At 32.1% G+C, this 19,480-nt stretch overlaps 1 protein-coding gene across 1 annotated transcript; it reads left to right on the top strand.

Annotated features, from left to right (window-relative positions):
- Nucleotides 1–17,682, top strand: LOC149416330 (uncharacterized). Its single transcript, XM_089641951.1, has 5 exons — nucleotides 1–154; nucleotides 11,641–11,865; nucleotides 12,339–12,488; nucleotides 13,482–13,562; nucleotides 17,621–17,682. The coding sequence occupies exons 1-5, from the start codon at nucleotides 1–3 to the stop codon at nucleotides 17,680–17,682; spliced, it is 672 nt and encodes a 223-aa protein (XP_089498077.1).
- Nucleotides 17,683–19,480: the final 1,798 nt, after the last annotated feature.

Below are 19,480 nucleotides of genomic sequence, written 5' to 3'. Positions count from 1 at the left end.
ATGGATCTACCAAATCAAGAGACTGTTTCCATCAAGACGGAACCAGGGCCCCAGGAAGAAGGCGGAGATGAAATACCGTATACAGATATAAATTTCGATCTTCCAGTTATAAAGAAGGAATGTTTGCAATATGCGGAAAGTACTCAGACAGACGGTTAGTTGCATTGCAACGTGTAAAATGTAGAATGTTAAATTCGGATATTCGAAATCCATGTCCGTTTCGAAATGTCGTGCAAACAGGGCGTATTTACTTTAAAATAAATCTTTGCCATAACTGCTAAACTACAAAACTCTTTAAGCTCAAGTATTGCTCACAATAAACCCACATATGTTTTTGACATAAATTCGTGTCTATCAACTAAATATTTATGTAAGAAAATATCATTCCATTGACAATAATAAAACCGTGTTCTGAAGGTAGTCGAGAGTAAATGTTTTCCTTCTTGAAACATCGGTCCTTGAAGTAACATCTGGCATCTTTATTGTTTCCTATATTAAGCTTTAAGTCTTTTCACCTTATTCTTGCTCCTGTGTGGTCCGTCAATGTTAACTTTTGTCGTAAATATTTTAATTTAATTTAAATTTTTTAATTTTTATTGAAAACAAGCTTTTTGTGTAGATTGACGGTTAAAATACTTTTTTGTTTTGTTTTTCAGGTTGTTTTAATATAGAGTCTGTTACCATCAAGGCAGAGCTTGGACCCCAAGAAAAAAATAAAGGGGTGTTTCCAAATACGAAAATTGACATTGACCTAACGGATGTTAAAGAGGAGTGTTTAGAACGCTTTAAAAGAACTGTCGAGACAGCAGGTAAAATGTTTTTTCCCTCTTAGTAGTCCAGTTAATCTAGACAAATAACCTGACTGCTGATTTTTTCAGGTAGTAAGTACCTACCAAGGGAGTTCTAAGCCATTATGTCTCAGAAACTAGAACATGTGAAAAAATTAATTCCAAAATGGAACTCCTTAAATTAGTGAGATTGTGGTTTAAAAAAATTATTTGATATTTTTATTTTTTTTGAAACTATAATAATTTCTTTTTATTTAAAGGTAAACGAAAAAGTATCCAAACATAGCATTTGCCAATACATTTCTAAGGCAGTTAGAAAATAACTTAAATTTTCTGGAAGACAGAATTTGTGAAAAAAGATAATTTCGATATAAAGCTTATGAATATCGTAAAACATAAATACGCGAATGGAGCGCAAAAGTGAAATCTAAATGGTAGAATGTGTTTGATTTGGTTGCTGCAGAAGTAATTTCGTAGAAAATACTGACAGCTTACAATACAGAAATAATAATAAACATTTGTCGCACTGATTTCCCGTATTCACATAAATTCCTTAAAAAAAACAAACGAGCAGCATTGGAGTGTTCTGTTATATGCGGCCTCTGAAATGGTTTATCTTGCAGCAACACGTCTGAAAATACTGCTGAGATATTTGAAGATGAATGTGATGCCCGCTGAATAAATATTTTCTGTAGCTAAAAAACTATGATCTATGAAAAGTCTTTGTTAGAATAATAATTTTTAATTCTTTAGATTACATTGCTAACATTATTTTTAAATTAAATTGTTTTATAAAGTTAATCTTTTAAAAAGTCGGGGTTTCAATTCAAACTTATAAATAAGTACAAGGCACAAATTAGTCACCTGTTCCTGTGGGAACCTATTTTTTTACTTTTACGTGTGTTCTTTTCTGACACGAAAGTAATAAGTCACGTGAAGCTTAGGTACTATTAATCCTGTTTTTTTCAAAATTATCATCAGATCTGAAGACACAGTCAACTGAAACCACGGAGCGCCACATGCTGACTCACAGTGGCAAAAAACCTTTTTCATGTTCTGAGTGCAGTTATACATCTTATCTTAAGTACCTACTGACGAGGCACATGTTGACCCACATCGGCGAAAAACCCTTTTCATGTTCTGTGTGCAAGTATTCATTCGCTCGAAAGAATTATTTGACGAGCCACATGCTGACTCACAGTGGAGAAAAATGTTTTAAATGTTCCGAGTGCAACTATTCATCTTTCCATAAGAAATATTTAACGAGCCACATGCTGACTCACACTGGAAAAAAATGTTTTAAATGTCCCGAGTGCAACTATTCATCTCTCTATAAGAAACATTTGACGATCCACATGCTGACTCACACTGGAGAAAAACCTTTTTCATGTTTGGAGTGCAACTATTCATGTTCTCAAAAAGGCTCTCTAAAGATACACATGCTGAACCACATCGGTGAAAAACCTTTTAAATGTTCTGTGTGCAACTATTCATGCTATCGAAAGGATAATTTGATTAGCCACATGCTGACTCACACTGGAGAAAAACCTTTTTCATGTTTGGAGTGCAACTATTCATGTTCTCAAAAAGGCTCTCTAAAGATACACATGCTGACTCACACTCGAGAAAAACCTTTTTCGTGTTCTGTGTGCAACTATTCGTGCTCTCGAAAGGGAATTTTGACGAGCCACATGCTGACTCACACTGGAGAAAAACCTTTTTCATGTTCTGTGTGCAACTATTCATTCGCTCGAAAGTATCATTTGACGAGACACATGCTGACCCACATCGGTGAAAAACCTTTTAAATGTTCTGTGTGCAACTATTCATGCTTTCGAAATGATAATTTGATAGGCCACATTCTGTCTCACACTAAAAAAATGCTTTTGTTTGTTCTTTGTGCAATAGCTCATTTATTCAAAAGGGAAAATTGACGAGACATATGCTGACTCACAGTGGCGAAAACACTTTTTCGTGTTCCAAATAATTTTTTTAAGTGCAACTATGCATGTACTCAATAAAATTATTTGTCGTGCCAATTGCTGACTCACGCTGGAGATTTTTTTTTCATTTTCTTTGTGCAATAATTCATATTCTCTAAAGGAAAATTTTTCGAGACACATACTGACTCACAGTAGAGAAAAAAATTTAATTAATCAATGTGCAACTCTTCATTTATTCGAAAGAAAGATTCACGTGCGTTTTCACTGTCCAGAAAGACGTTTTTCATGTTTCGAGCCATTGTAACGAGCCACATGCTGACTCACAGTGGAGAAAGAAGTTTTAAATGTTCCGAGGGCAACTATTCACGTTCTCGAAAGTGTTATTTGCCTGATCTTTTTTGTGCCGAACAGAACTATTCATCCCTCAAAAGGGAAGTATTACGGTATTAAAACATTATAAATGTCCTATGTTTATTTTTTTCACAATCTTTGTTTATTTTATCGAAATTTATATTAGACGAGACATATACTGACTCACCGTCGATAGTAAAAAATTCATGTTTTTTTTTTTTTTTTTTCCTGTTATTCTCTAAAAGATCATTCCAATATTACAGTAACATTTCCATAAATAAGAAACCGATCAAGATCACGTGGCAACTTAGAAATCCCATTATTTAAAAGCAGTGCTTCTCAACACCATTACACTTATCAAGGTTTAATTTGTTTAGTGCACTCCCACATAAAATTAAAATTATAAAGTTTTTAAATCACAAATAAAACAACTACTTGATCAACCCAATGATAATTATAAGATTTAATTTCATATAACGATTTTTTACGTATCTTTTGATTAAATGTTAATATTGATCAAATGCAAATTATAATATTTCATTCTTAGTTATAATAAATTATTTCATTTCATCATTAATTAACAAAAAATACATATGTATATAAATATATATTTTTTTTTTACATATCCTCTTGAAATATTATATCAGAATTCTAACTAAAGATTAGCTTATTGTCGCAATTTATTATGTTCCTACTCTTGAAATATTATCAGCTCTGTATTATTCCAACTGAATAGAATAACTTTATGTACTTACCACCTACTTATTAATCGAATATTAATAATATTACTAGCTTTTCGCCCGTTGCAGGCAACTAATGGGTAAAAATACTTTTGAATGTATGATTTGGCGTTGAATGCGGTTGGAGCGAGAGGTGTGTGCCTACTTTTATATTTATGATCTGATGTAATCCGTAAAAATGTGGTGTAAATATTAAATTAATATATATATATATTTATCCCCTCTCGTACTATGTTGATCTTGCGCGACGGTACGCCAGGTATATGTTGATCCGTTTGCATTTGTTGATCCACCCCGGATATGTTGATCCATTACCCAAGCTGGCATACATATGTAAATCCCTACAGATCAACTTGTGTCATCGAGATTTAGCTGTAAGCCACGCCCATTTTTCGGTCGCATATACATTTTACACGATTTATTTTGTTGATCTATATATTTCTGACAAACTTGACGGCTTGCATGCGTTGTAAGGGTGCGCCTGTTCTCACATTGCCGGAGGATTGGGGGCGGAGCTACGAAGTTTGCCGAGTGAACACGAAGGCTCAAAGCGGCTCGGAACTGCGAAGTTTGCCGAGTGTACACGAAGGCTGGCAACAATCAACTTGATTTTGAATAATTTGTTTGAAGTCTTGAAGTTTGACTGTGGTTTGACGTTCGAAAATCTCTCAAGTATGAGGGAGATTTTTTTTTTATTATTTTTTTTTTTTTTTTTTTTTTTTTTTTTTATTCTAGATAAAAGAAAATTACATTTTTCACTTATTTAACTAGAAATAACATATATATTACACATAAACATATTACACACTGATATTATTCACTTTCATTGTTTTGTTGATTGAGCATAAAACTGAGCAATTTTTTTTTAAATTTACCCATACATTTTTCATTTTTAATTTCGTCTGGGAGGCAATTGTATATGTTGCTTCCCTCGTAACCAATGTATTGCTTGCCATAATGAGTATGTATGGTGTTTAAATGTATTTTATCGTGTTGCCGTGTAAAGTGTGTGTGTACTTGGGACGTTTTAATGAGTTCTGTATTTGTATGTATGAGTTTATTATTTATTTTGTAAATAAGAAGACATGTATTATATTCATATAATTTTCTTAATTTTAATAGTTTTGTTTCCATATATAATTTTTTTGTTGATGTTCTAGATTTGAAGTGAAATAGTTTTTTGATTACTTTGTTTTGTGTTACCTGTAGTTTGTTTATATATGTTTCACATGTATTTCCCCAGATTTCAACTAAGTAGTTTAAATGTGAGTGTACGAGGCTATAATATAAACCTTTTTTAATTTTATTTGGTAACAGATATGATATTCGGCTGAATACGCTAATTAAGGGGATGATTTTATCTTTAATATCTTGAATATGCTGTTTAAAAGTTAGGTGTTTATCAATGCACAGTCCAAGATATTTCTCCTGTATCAGGATTTGCAGGTTGTTATTTTCAATTTTTAAGGGTACATGAGGAGGAATTATTTTATGAGTTGAGCTTAAAATCATGTATCCTGTTTTTTTAACATTCATTGTTAATATATTTGATTGGAGCCAACTGTTAATTTTGTCTAAGTCACTCTGTGCATTTTCTAGTAAGATGTTTAAATCTTTACCCCAGTAAAAAATTGCAGTATCATCTGCATATAAAAAAATATCACCGTTTAAATCTAATTGGGAGATATCATTTATATAAATTTGGAACAGAAGTGGTCCTAGTATGGATCCTTGCGGAACTCCGTAGTTTATTGGTAGGTGGTTGCTATTTTGATTATTGATGCTAACGAATTGCTTTCTGTTGCTAAGATATGATTTGAATAGATTAAGAGCAGGACCAACTACACCAATTTTCTCGAGTTTCTTGAGAAGTATGTCATGGCTTACTGTATCGAAGGCTTTTTGAAGGTCAATTAGAATAGATAAAATATAATTTCCACCATCAATGCTGCTTCTAAGTTTACTGATTAAGTCATTTACTGCCGCAAGTGTGTTTGATTTTTTCCTAAAGCCATATTGTTTTTTATATAAGAACGATTTTTTTGATAGAAAGTTGTTTTTTTTTTTTTTTTTTTTTTTTTTTTTTATTGAATTTTTTTTTTATACATACATGGTTACATAAAATATTGAAAAATGTATAAAAAATATTGAAATAAATGTACATAATTAAAAAAAAAATCCCACGAAGGCGAAGCCTGAGTGTGGGTATTATAAGTATTTTTATCTTATTTCTATGGTTTAGGTGAAGATACAATATTAAATATAAATTTAAGTTATTTTAAAAGAGTTACTGTAGAGATACAATACAAGAAACTAAATCATGTAACATGTAAAAGTTTTAAAATAACACAAAAAATAAGGTAAATACTAGTTTTTGAAGACATCTTAAAAAGTGAATTAGCAGACAAAGCATTACAAACAATAAAATATATCCGCTGTTTTGTATGTATGTGAAATAATAAAAAATAATGTATACATTGATATAAATGTTACAGATAGCTTTGCTAAAACTTATAAGAAAAAAATATCTAGTTCAGTGTTTTTTAGCCAAGATTTGATGTACTTTTTAAAAGATTGAAGGTTTACACATGTGTCACTTTTAAAGGTTGTACATAAAGAATTATACATTTTTGGAGCAATAAAACTAATATGCCTTTGGGCCAGCCTGGTTTTGCAGTGAGGCACAGCATATTCACAAGCGCCATGTCGTTGGCTGGCACGATTTGAATTTTTAATAAAGTTCTTTGGTCGCGTATAAATAAATTTAAGACATTGAGCACTATAAGTCTGCTTAAGGTCCAAAATTTCAGTTTCTTGGAACAATTGTTTAGAGGGATAGGATTTAGTCTTTTGGTACATTATCTTAATAATTGATTTTTGTGCAATTTCTAGTGGTTTTACATGATTGTTGAAAGTTCCGCCCCAGCCAATTATTCCATAGGAAAGAGATGAATGAACTAGTGAGTCATAAACTAGTTTCATGGTTTTTATATTTACTACATTACTCATTCTTTTAAAAATATATTTTAGGTATCTCAATTTGTTAACAGTTTTTTCAATATGGCTGGTCCATTTAAGTTGACAATCTATAGTTACACCTAAATACTTAATAAGTTTTCCAGATTTCATCTCCTCACAGTTACAGAATGTGTTTGGGTTACAATTTACGTTATGAAACTTCAAATTAAGATTGGTTTTAGGAGCCGACTTCTGTGTGTTATAGAAAGGAATACAAATAGTTTTATCATAATTTAGGGTAAGTAGGTTTCTATCTAGCCACTCTTTGACAATAGTAATACATTTGTTAGCTTTATTAGTAGTATCTTCCCATGATTTTCCTTGGACTGTTATTGCAGTATCGTCAGCAAATGAGAAAATTTTACCAGGTATTTTAATATTACATAAGTCATTTATATATATTAGAAAGAGTAACGGCCCCAATACAGTTCCTTGTGGTACACCATGTTTTACTAAATCAAAATTGCTCAAATATGTTCCAATTTTTGTGCATTGTTGGCGATTCAATATATAATTTTGTAACAGCATGAGACATTTGTGTTGAATTCCAATGTTGGATATTTTCTTTAAGAGAGTTCTATGGTTGACTGTGTCAAAGGCTTTCTTTAAATCTAAAAAAATGGTTAAAGTTTTGATGTTTGAGTCCAGGTTAGAATAAATGTTTTTGGTTAAATTAAATAAAGCATCATCAGTACCTAGTTTAGTTCTAAAGCCATATTGGTTAGGTGAAAGGAGTGAGTTTGATTCCAGAAAATCGACGATACGTTTTTTAATGCATTTTTCTAATATCTTAGACAATTGAGAAGTTAATGTGATTGGTCTGTAGTTGTCTGTTTTACATCTAGGTCCTGATTTGTGTATTGGGATGATGTTAGCTAGTTTGAATTTATTCGGAAAAATACTATCTCTGATGCATGTGTTAAATATATGGTGTAATGGTTTGATTATATGTTTTTTTATAGATTTAATTGTAGTGTTACTTAAGTTGTCTGGGCCATTTGCAGACCTAGCGTTTAGATTGTCAATGTGGTTTGTGATTTCAAGTTCAGTTATTTCGGGAAATTCGGAAAGTTCGAAGGTAGAATTTTTAGTCTTCAGAAAGTCTGGGGGTACATGCTCAGAGTGCAAGCTAAGAGAAGGATTATTGTCAATTAGGGTAGAGGCGATGTTTGTAAAAAAGTGGTTGAAATTGGTTGCAATATCTTTAGGATTATCAAGGATTATATTATTTTCAGTTATAATTTTTTGAGGAATTTTGTGTTCTTTTTGATTCCTGTTTGAGATCTCATTTATGATGTTCCATGTTTTTCGTGAGTCGTTATGTGCTTTTTGTAGTTGTTCAGAGTAATACTGGTGTTTGCATTTTTTTATAAGAGTATTTAGATAATTTCTATATATAATATAATGGTTACGTTTGTTGTAATTTTGTGCTTCATTTGTGGATAGGCAATGCTTTTCATGAGTTTTATAAGATTTGAACAGTTTATTTCTATGCTGAATTGAGATTATTAATCCACGTGTAATCCATGGTTTTATGTGTCTGTGTTTACTTTTTGGTGCTGCTAATGGTTCATAACATTTTTCAATATGGTTTTGAATTATATCATAAAAGTTATTTAGAGATATATTTGTGTCATCATTAGAAAGCACTGAGACCCATGTTTCGGCTGTTAGTGAGATGTCTAGAGATATGTAATTAATTTTGGTTTTGATTTGCTGACCGTTAATGTGATCTGTGTAGTTAGGTAATTTTTCAGTACAATGACCATAGAAGGTCGGATAGTGGTCTGTTATGTCAATTTTGAAGGTAGCAGATCTATGTGGGTAACTTTTATTTGATTTGAGGAATATGTGATCTAAACATGAATCATTTGGATGATTAGGCCTAGTGGTACTGTTCACGTAAGATAGATAACCTTTGGTATACAATAAGTTCAAGTATTCATTTGCAGTTGGATTTAATATTGCGTTTTGTATGTTTATGTTGATATCTCCTACAATGAAGGAAAAATCGAATTGGTTCACATTAACTTCATTTATGAATGATTCAATTTCTAGAATGAATAGATTTGTGGATAAAGAGGGAGATCGATATATAGCCAATACTGAATATTTTTTTCCACTTAAAGTAAATGTTACATGGACAGCATTAGAGTAATTGAATTTTAGTATATTTACATTTATGTTGGATAAAGATAGAGTATTATAAAATAAAGTAAGGCTATCATGCGAGGTATGTCTAGAGGGTATTGACAAGGTATTAAAGTTAGGTAAGCTGAAAGGGACACATTCTCGCATTTGGGTTTCAGTAAGTATTATTATATCTAGCTGGAAAGATAGAGAATTTAAAAGGATACAGAATTCGTCATAGTGTTTCCGGATACTTCTTGTATTCATGTTCAGCATGTTGAAGTTAGTATCTTCGAAAATTGCATTTATTTCAATGAAGTTATCGCATTCTTGGGTTTTAGGAACAATATTGTCTGCGTAAGCCATTTTGTGTGAAGTTTTTATTTAATTTTGTCTTTTTTTATATGGGGTCCGAATTATTGTAGTGGAATATCATTCGCGTCCTTCACGAAGATTATTGGTGAATCCTGGTTTTTTCGTAGTAATACATTTCCGTTTTTTGTCCAAGCAAATTTGTAACCCATAGATTTTGTAGATCTTGCTAGCCAAAGAAGTTGGTTGTTGGCGGGCGTAAGTTTCTCATTTATGTAAATCTTTGTTTCAGAAGAAGAGTATTTCATATCCTTTGCAGTAAAATACCCAACTTTCTTTTTTTGGGAAAGTATTCTGTTTTTAGCTTCTTTTGTTCTTAATTTCAATGTGATTGATTTTTTTGTTGAGTAGCAGTTTTCAATGTTGTTGTGCAGAAGTAGATCATCGCACTCTAATTTCTTCAGTATGAGTTCCACCGGTATGTTAGGATTTTCATTTTCTTTTAATTCCAGTCCTTGGATTTCTATAGACGTCTCAAGAGCATTTTGTTGAATTTTGTTGACCATTTGTTTTAAAGTTTTGTTTTCATTTTGTACTTCTTTTATTTTTTGGTAAATTTTTTTCTTTTCTTCCTCATAATCATCAATTTTTTTAGAGAAAAAATCGATTGCTTTGCTTATATCAGTCAATTCACACTTAAGTAGTTTTTTCACTTCGGCGCTCAGCTTCTCTATTAATTTTTCATCCTGAGGAGAGGCAGCTTTTGGCGTGACACAGAAGTCGCATATGAACGAAAGAGTATGTGCCGACTTCGCCGTGAATGACTGTAATTCGGCGCGAGTTAGGCCGCTACATGTAGTGTGAAAATACATACTACATTTTGCACAACGTATGTCTTTTTCAATGTTTGTTGCCTTTTTGCACTGAGCACAGTGAGTTTTGTCGAAAAGAGGCATATTAAATGTTTATTTCAGTTACTTCTGATATTGGAAATATTATTGTTGTAATAGTTGCTTGCAGCTGTCAAGTCTGTAACTATTTGTTCTTGTTTTTGCAGTTTACGGACGTATAAACGTGTAAATTTATATCACTTAACACAGTTTTATAATCACTTTATTCACAGTTGTAATTAAGTAAGGTTAGATTATTTTATTTTGTTAATAATCACTGTTATTACTGGAGCAATTACTTAGAGAACTTGCCATGTAAACCATAGAGAATGTATGTGTTTAATCTATCGTATTTTATTCTATTTTGAGTTGAAAGAAACGAAACATGGAGAGAAACATTTTTTTTTAACCTAACCTAACCTAACCTAACCTAACCTAACCTAACCTAACCTAACCTTCTACTTCCTGGTTACGAAACCATTACTAGGATAGGTTATTGTACTTTTTATTACTAACCTCCAACTTACCTAGCTCTGGTAGTTTGTATTGATATTTGAAGGTTATGTTTGTATTATTTAAGCTTTCTGCCAGAAGCCTGACCTCACAATTGTTATTTAATCTTATATATTCTAGGTTTACCGAATAAAATCACAAAGTAGAAGAAATTTGTGTTTAATCCGTGACCTATCATGATATTCCTTTACAATAGGCCTACTTCACTAGTAACTCTTAAGATCATTTAAACTTGAATGCACTACTTGTATTTTTATGACAAAGTGCCTTCTTCGATGTAATTGTTATGCAGTCTTATGGAGAAATAACAACCAACCAAGAAAGCCAAGTTCTCATTGTCACAGGTTTAAATTTGCCGGGCAGATATGAAGTGAAGTTCGGATTTCGTAGCTCCGCCCCCAATCCTCCGGCAATGTGAGAACAGGCGCACCCGTGTCACACGCCTTTGATAGCCACAGAAAATACAAGTCGATGGCGAATGAGTAAATATTGTCTATGGTTTTTATTTGACGTTACGATGACAACAATATTTTCATACTTCAAATTTAGTATTTAAAATCACGATCGATGGCTGAAGATTACACTGCCACTGTCGCAAACACTGCCAGTTTGACTTGCGTATCGCTGTTTATTTGTTTTTAACTCTTAATATGTTACAAGGTTACTTTTTCGTCACTTGATTGATATTAAATACGGAGCTGTCAATTAGTTACGCACTTAAACTTGGGTATAGTCAACATGTCATGCTCAAATGTCTAAAACTATCGAGTTTAACTTACGCCAATCGGTACCCAAAGCGGAACGGTAATTCCAATTTAAATATTAATATATCTGACCATTAACGACGACCATTTCAACGGTTTTCAAATGTTTTAACTTCAAGGTCAAGGTACACACGTAATTATATTCTAATTTCCAATAATGTGTTATGAATACTATTTAATTGTTTTAACAGAATATTACAAGCCAAACCAAGGTATATTTGTTTGGCTGGAACAAATTACTAAACGCTACAACAGCAGTGCCATGGATCTACCAAATCAAGAGACTGTTTCCATCAAGACGGAACCAGGGCCCCATGAAGAAGGCGGAGATGAAATACCGTATACAGATATAAATTTCGATTTTCTAGATATAAAGAAGGAATGTTTGCAATATGCGGAGAGTACTCAGACAGACGGTTAGTTGCTTTGCATACGTATAAAATGTAGAATGTTAAATTCGGATATTCGAAATCCACGTCCTTCAGTAAATAAATATTTGCTATAACTGCTAAACTACAAAACTCTTTTAGCTCAAGTATTGCTCACAATGAACCCTCATCTTTTTTGACACATATTCGTGTCTATTAACTAAATATTTACGAAAGAAAATATCATTCCGTTGACTTATAATAATAAAACCGTGTTCTGAAGGTACCCAGGAGTAAATGTTTTCCTTCTTGAAACATCGGTCCTTGAAGTGACATCTGGTATCTTTATTATTTCCTTAATTAAGCTTAAGGTCTGTTCACCTTATTCTTGCTCCTGTGTGGTCAATCAATGTTATCTTTTTTCGTAAATATTTTACTTTAATATAAATTTTTTAATTTTAAGTAAAAACAAGTTTTTTTGTACATTGACTGTTAATATACTTTGTTGTATTGTCTTTCAGGTTGCTTTAATTTAGAGTCTGTTACCATCAAGGCGGAGCTTGGACCCCGAGAAGATGAAGGGGGATTCCCATCTACGGAAATTGACATAGACCTGCCGGATGTTAAAAAGGAGTGCTTAGAACGCTTTGAAAGAATTGTCAAGACAGCAGGTAAAATGTTTTTTTTCATTCTTAGTAGTCCAGTTAATCTAAACAAAAACACCTGAATGCTGATGTTTTCTGGTAAAAATTATCTCAAAAGGAAGTTCTAAGACATTATGTCTCCGAAACTAATACATGTGAAACAATTAATTCCAATGTGGAACTCCTTATAAAACTACCTACAAATAATTGTGAGATTATGGTTTAAAAAAATTACTTGATTTTAAATAATTTTTTGAAGGCTCAATTTTTTCATTTATTTTATGGTCAAAGAAAAAATGCTCCAAACTTAAAATTAGCTATTATTACTACAACATTTCTAAGGCAGTTAGAAAATAAATTAAGTTTTCTGGAAGACTGCATTTGTGACAAAAGATGCTTTTTATGTTATGCTCATGAATATCGCAAAACATAAATACGCGAATGGAGCTTAAAAGTGAAATCTAAATGGTCGAGTGTGTTTGATTTGGTTGCTGCAGAAGTGATTTCGTAGTAAATACTAATAGTTTACAATTCAGAAATAAAGGGAAATAATAATAAACATTTGTCGCACTGATTTCCCGTATTCACATAAATTCCTGAAAAAAAACAACCGAGCAGTATTGGAGAGTTCTGTTATATGCGGCCTCTGAAATGGTTTATCTTGCAGCAACACGTCTGGAAATACTGATGAGATATTTGAAGATGAATGTGATGCCCGGTGAATGAATATTTTCTGTACCTAAAAACCATTATCTATGAAAAGTCTTTGTTAGAATAATAATTTTTAAATCTGAACATTACATTGCAGTCACTATTTATTAATAAAATTGTTTTATAAAGTAAATCTATTTAAAACTCGACGTTTCAATTCGAAAGTATAAATAAGTGCAAGGCACAAATTAGTCACCTGTTCCTGTGGGAACCTATTTTTTTTACTTTTACATGAGTTCTTTTCTGACACGAAAGTAATAAGTCACATGAAGCTTACTATTAATCCTTTTTTTTCAAAATTATCATCAGATCTGAAGACACAATCAACTGAAACCACGGAGTGCCACATGCTGACTCACACTGGAGAAAAACCTTTTTCATCTTTGGAGTGCAATTATTCATGTTCTCAAAAGCGATCTTTGACTAGCCACTTGCTGACTCACATTGGAGAAAAACCTTTTTCATGTTGTGTGTGCAACTACTCATGTTCTCGAAAGCATAATTTGACTAGCCACATGCTGACTCACACTGGAGAAAAACCTTTTTCATGTTGTGTGTGCAACTATTCATGTTTTCGAATGCATAATTTGACTAGCCACATGCTGACTCACACTGGAGAAAAACCTTTTTCATGTTTGGAGTGCAACTATTCCTGTTCTCAAAAAAGCTATCTAAAGAAACACATGCTGACTCACACTGAAGAAAAACCTTTTTCATGTTTGGAGTGCAACTATTCGTGTTCTCAAAAAAGCTATCTAAAGAAACACATGCTGACTCACACTGAAGAAAAATGTTTTAAATGTTTCGAGTGCAACTATTCATCTTTCTATAAGAAATATTTGACGAGCCACATGCTGACTCACATTGAAGAAAAACCTTTTTCATGTTGTGTGTGCAACTATTCATGTTCTCGAAAGCATAATTTGACTAGCCACATGCTGACTCATACTGGAGAAAAACCTTTTTTGTGTTCCGAGTGCAATTATTCATGTTCTCGAAAGGGAGTTTTGACGAGACACATGCTGACTCACACTGGAGAAAAACCTTTTTCGTGTTTGGAGTGCAACTATTCATGTTCTCAAAAGGGATCTTTGACGAGCCACGTGCTGACTCACATTGGAGAAAAGCCTTTTTCATGTTCTGTGTGCAACTATTCATGTTCTCGAAAGGATAATTTGACTAGCCACATGCTGACTCACACTGGAGAAAAACCTTTTTCATGTTCGGAGTGCAACTATTCGTGTTCTCAAAAAAGCTATCTAAAGAAACACATGCTGACTCACACTGAAGAAAAATGTTTTAAATGTTTCGAGTGCAACTATTCATCTTTCTATAAGAAATATTTGACGAGCCACATGCTGATTCACACTGGAGAAAAACCTTTTTCATGTTTGGAATGCAACTATTCATTTTCTCACAAAGGATCTCTGACGAAACACATACTGACTCACACCGGAGAAAAACCTTTTTCATGTTCTGAGTGCAACTATTCGTTTTCTCAAAAAAGCTATCTAAAGAAACACATGCTGACTCACACTGAAGAAAAATGTTTTAAATGTTCCGAGTGCAACTATTCATCTTTCTATAAGAAATATTTGACGAGCCACATGCTGACTCACACTGGAGAAAAACTTTTTTCATGTTTGGAATGCAACTATTCATTTTCTCACAAAGGCTCTCTAACGAAACACATACTGACTCACACCGGAGAAAAACCTTTTTCATGTTTGGAGTGCAACTATTCATGTTCTCAAAAAGGCTCCCTAAAGAGACACATTCTGACTCACACTGGAGAAAAACCTTTTGCATGTTCTTTGTGCAATAACTCATTTTCGCAAAAGGGAAATTTGATAAGCCACATACTGACTCACACTAGAAAAAAAGCTTTTTCATGTTCTTTGTGCAATAGCTCATTTATTCAAAAGGGAAAATTGACGAGACATATGCTGACTCACAGTGCCGAAAACACTTTTTCGTGTTCCAAATAAGTGCAACTATACATGTACTAAATAGAAATATTTGACGTGCCACGTGCTGACTCACGTTGGAGAAAAAAAATTCATTTCCTTTGTGCAATAATTCATATTCTCTTAAGGGAGATTCTCTAAATTTTAATTTATCAAAGTGCAACTCTTCATTTATTCGAAAGAAAGAATCACGCGCGTTTTCACTGTCCAGAAAGACGTTTTTAATGTTTTAAGCCATTGTGACGAGCCACATGCTGACTCACAGTGGAGAAAGATGTTTTAAATGTTCCGAGTGCAACTATTCACGTTCTCAAAAGTGTTATTTTCCTGATCTGTTTTGTGCCGAACAGAACTATTCATCCCTCAAAAGGGAAGTATTACGGTATAAAAACATTATAAATGTCCTATGTTTAGTTTTTTCATGATCTTTGTTCATTTTATCGAAATATATATTAGACGAAACATATGCTGACTCACCGTCGATAATAAACTATTCATTTTTTTTCCCTGTTATTCTCACAAAGATCATTCGAATACTACAGTAACATTTCCAAAAATAAGAAACCGATCAAGATCACGTGGCAACTTAGAAATCCCATAATTTTAAAGGAGTGCTTCTCAACACCATTACACTTATCAAGGTTTAATTTTTTAGTGCACTCCCACATAAAATCAAAATTATAAAGATTTTAAATCACAAATAAAACAACTACTTGATAAAGCCAGTGATGATTGTAAGATTTTATTTTATATAACGATTTTTTACGTATCTTTTGATTAAATGTTCATATTGATCAAATGCAAATTTTAATATTTCATACTTAGTAATAATAAATTATTTCATTTCATCATTAATTAACAAAAAATACATATATATATAAATATATTTTTATTTTTATAACATATCCTCTTGAAATATTATATCAGAATTCTAACTAACCAACAGCTTATTGTCGCAATTTATTATGTACCTACTCTTGCAATATTATCAGCTCTGCTTTATTCCAACTGAATAGAAAAACTTTATGTACCTACTCACCACCTACTTATTAATCGAAATTTAATAATATTATTTTTATTTTACAACATCCATATTCTTAAATTTATTTACATTTACTGTGTATCGAATTTAGTAACTGCTATATTGGTCTATTTCATTGTCTATACTTTTGTTTTCATGCTATATTATATTTTTTTTCTTACTATATAAATAAATACTTTCTTTATTTTCTTTACCTTATGTTTATTGTAATGGCACTACTCCCCAACTCAAATAGGCGAATCTTTTTTTTTCTCTATTGAATTGATTAGTAACTTTAAAAAGGAAACATTTTATTTTGATTAGTTTTTAAAACCACATGCTTTTCTTCTGTAAATCTGTAATATGTATGTATTTCAAATACAAAAAATAAAAATAAATGTTTATGCAACTACTACGTGATGAAACACGTGCTGAATTAAAGTGAAGAAAATTATCAAAATTTTTATGTTTGGTCACTATTATGTTACTAATTATTCATGTTCTAATAGGGATGTTAAAATCAAAACCCTCTTGACCTATGCTTCTCTTACCACTTTCAGTCATTAAGGTATTTGTGTACAATTTACTATACTGTCTAATATAGTGTTGGTGTGATGTTTTTATAAATATTGTGTTCGTGTGTACTGGTACATTTTGTATTTTGTTGTTTAAAAGTCATATGTTTCTCGTATATTCATACAATTTTCTAATTTTTAACTATTTGATTTCTTTGGATAGTATTTTCGTGGGCGCATCTAGGTTATAGTCGATGAGTTTTATTAATAATTTTACTATGTATTATTTGCTAATCGTTTAGGTTAGTAATGTGTGTGTTTCTTCATATATATTTGTCAGATACTTTGGGTGGGACTGTATTTAGCTAAAGTATAAGCCCATATTTACTTCTGTTGGTAGAAGGTAAGAGATTCTACCAAATACATCAATTAGTTGAATGATTTTTTCTTTCAGCTTTTCTATGTGCTGTTTAAAGGCGAAGTGTTTGTCACTTTGTAGGCCCAGTTATATTTCACATCTGGAATATGTAGGTTTCTTTCTTTTGTTTGTAATTGTTTATGTAACGACGTAATTTTTTTTAGAGACCTTAAGATTATTTTACCGTTTTTTTAGATATTAACCTATATTAGGATATCTGATAGGATATTTTTAATAAGCCAGTTTTTCAATTTATAAAGATCGATTTAAAATTGTTCCAATAAAATTTATATAAGTTACACTCGTTAGAGAATAAACCGGCAAATCGTATTCTGCTGTTTTTCTCAACATACTCTAGTATCTGGTTCACCTGATAGACGCAATATAGTTGGGCGTCCCCGATTTCTTCTACCATTCACCTTCGCGATATATTTATTACGAAGATCATCCAAGTTTCGAAGTTGGCGCACCTGGTGTTTAACAGTAAGTGTGTTCGGTCCCGCATGTTTGTCGGCTATTGTTTTCAGTTACAGTAAATTCTTCCGATAGAGATGTCATCGTGCGCTCCCGCCACCTCACGTCCGTATAAGATCCGCGTGAAATTTTGGATCATTTTGCACAGAAGGGCGAAGCTTTTCTGGACTATATATTGTCGGGAGATGAGACGTGGATGTGATGTGATAAAAGTTAAAGACGACCCATTCAACCAGAAAAGTCGACGGGTGGGAAACGTTTTTCGACTTTCTTTAAAACACCTTTACAGGGCTTCATCACATTATCAGCTTAATGTGGTTAATTGTGACCTCAGAACGGGGTACCCCGGTAAGGTCACATTTTTTTCAACCATTGTAAAAAATTAAAAAAAACGACTTTTTTAAGTGTTTAATTGAGTTATTAAAGATATCAATTTATTTATTAATGGTATGAATATTTTTTTGTAGATACCTGTGTGTGTTTTTAGTTTTGCATGCGAATATTAATAAATTAATGTTTTTCCTTTTTTATCCTAACGTCTAACAATTATTTTATTTTTGTATTATTTTTTATTTATTCATTTTGTGAAGATGCAAAATGTGGTCTAGAAAAGAATAAAATGGTTTTCTGAATAACGGTTCAAAATACTGTTACCTTTTCTCCCTAAGAATCGTTGATTTTTTTTTTTAAATTATATCAACTTATATTATATTCATTGAATATTGAATTTATTTTAGTTTAACTGATATATTGACGTTTGTTTTTATTTAGAAATAAGTCATTTATTTGTAACAACTATTTAATAGATCTAAGTTAATTTTTTAAAACAGACAGTCGTCAGCGAATAATTTGAAATGGACTCCTTCAAATAAAGAAAATGTGTATTTTAAACTTAAGCCGAACTATTTTTAAAAAAAAGTTTGTGTTTGCACCAAAAAGATGTATTTAAAATTTACTTATTTATTAGATACAAATAATTACATACATATTAAGGAAACTTTGGCTGTCCAACTAGGAAATTTTCCGTTTTAGGACAGCCAAATTGCCTTGTTTAGTTAACATTTGTACACGCTGCTGTTATGAATTATATTTCCATACTTTACATTAATAGTTAAGCTAGTAATATATAGTCTATATACAAATATATTTTTCAAAGTAATCAAAATAAAAACTTTTTCAGACATATTTGTACACCCGAATATTAGTTTTTTTTTTATGAAAACACCTGATAAATGTTATCAAGGTACATGTAATAATATGCATAATAAAGGAACACTGTATCAGGGTACATGATAACATATTGGATTAGTTCAATTTATAGTTACAATATATGTTCCGTAACGCCAATTGCTTTTGACAGGCCGTGTACTAACCAATCGTATCGTCAGAATTTGAACTGTGTAGTTTAAGTTCGCACACGTCAGCTAAAACCACGGAGCCGTGAGCCGAACCAGTTGCACAAAAACCGTTCGACCTGTCAAATATCGATCGCCGGTTGTCTTTATCGAAATAATTACCTTACGTATTTTATCGCAATTTAACTTTTAATAACGAGTGCTAACAACCACGCTAAACGTTCCAGTGCTGACAGATGATGCTTACTATGCAGATTACACCATCTCCTCCCGGTAAGTTGATTGTGAATTAACGTTATGCATTGTGTTCTCGCATCGCCTGTCACAAGCTATATAATTAATTTATACTTTATCTGTGTGGAATAGCCCTGTAAAGGGCGGCTATTCCAACCCCTGTTCGTTCTTCGAACATTTTTGGTGCCGAAACTAGGGAACTTTAAGATTATTATCTATCTATGCCAAAACGGATAGTGCTGTGGAATGTTTCTTAAATTTTGAATAATAATCAATTCGAACAGTAATTAGGTAGGTACCTAGCTCTTGAGTATTTACGACCTA

The sequence above is a fragment of the Hesperophylax consimilis genome, chromosome 17 (genome assembly GCF_061612785.1).
Source record: "Hesperophylax consimilis isolate HC1 chromosome 17, BYU_Hcon_1.0, whole genome shotgun sequence".
Classification (NCBI taxonomy): domain Eukaryota; kingdom Metazoa; phylum Arthropoda; class Insecta; order Trichoptera; family Limnephilidae; genus Hesperophylax; species Hesperophylax consimilis.
This window is presented reverse-complemented; position numbering and strand designations above follow the sequence as displayed.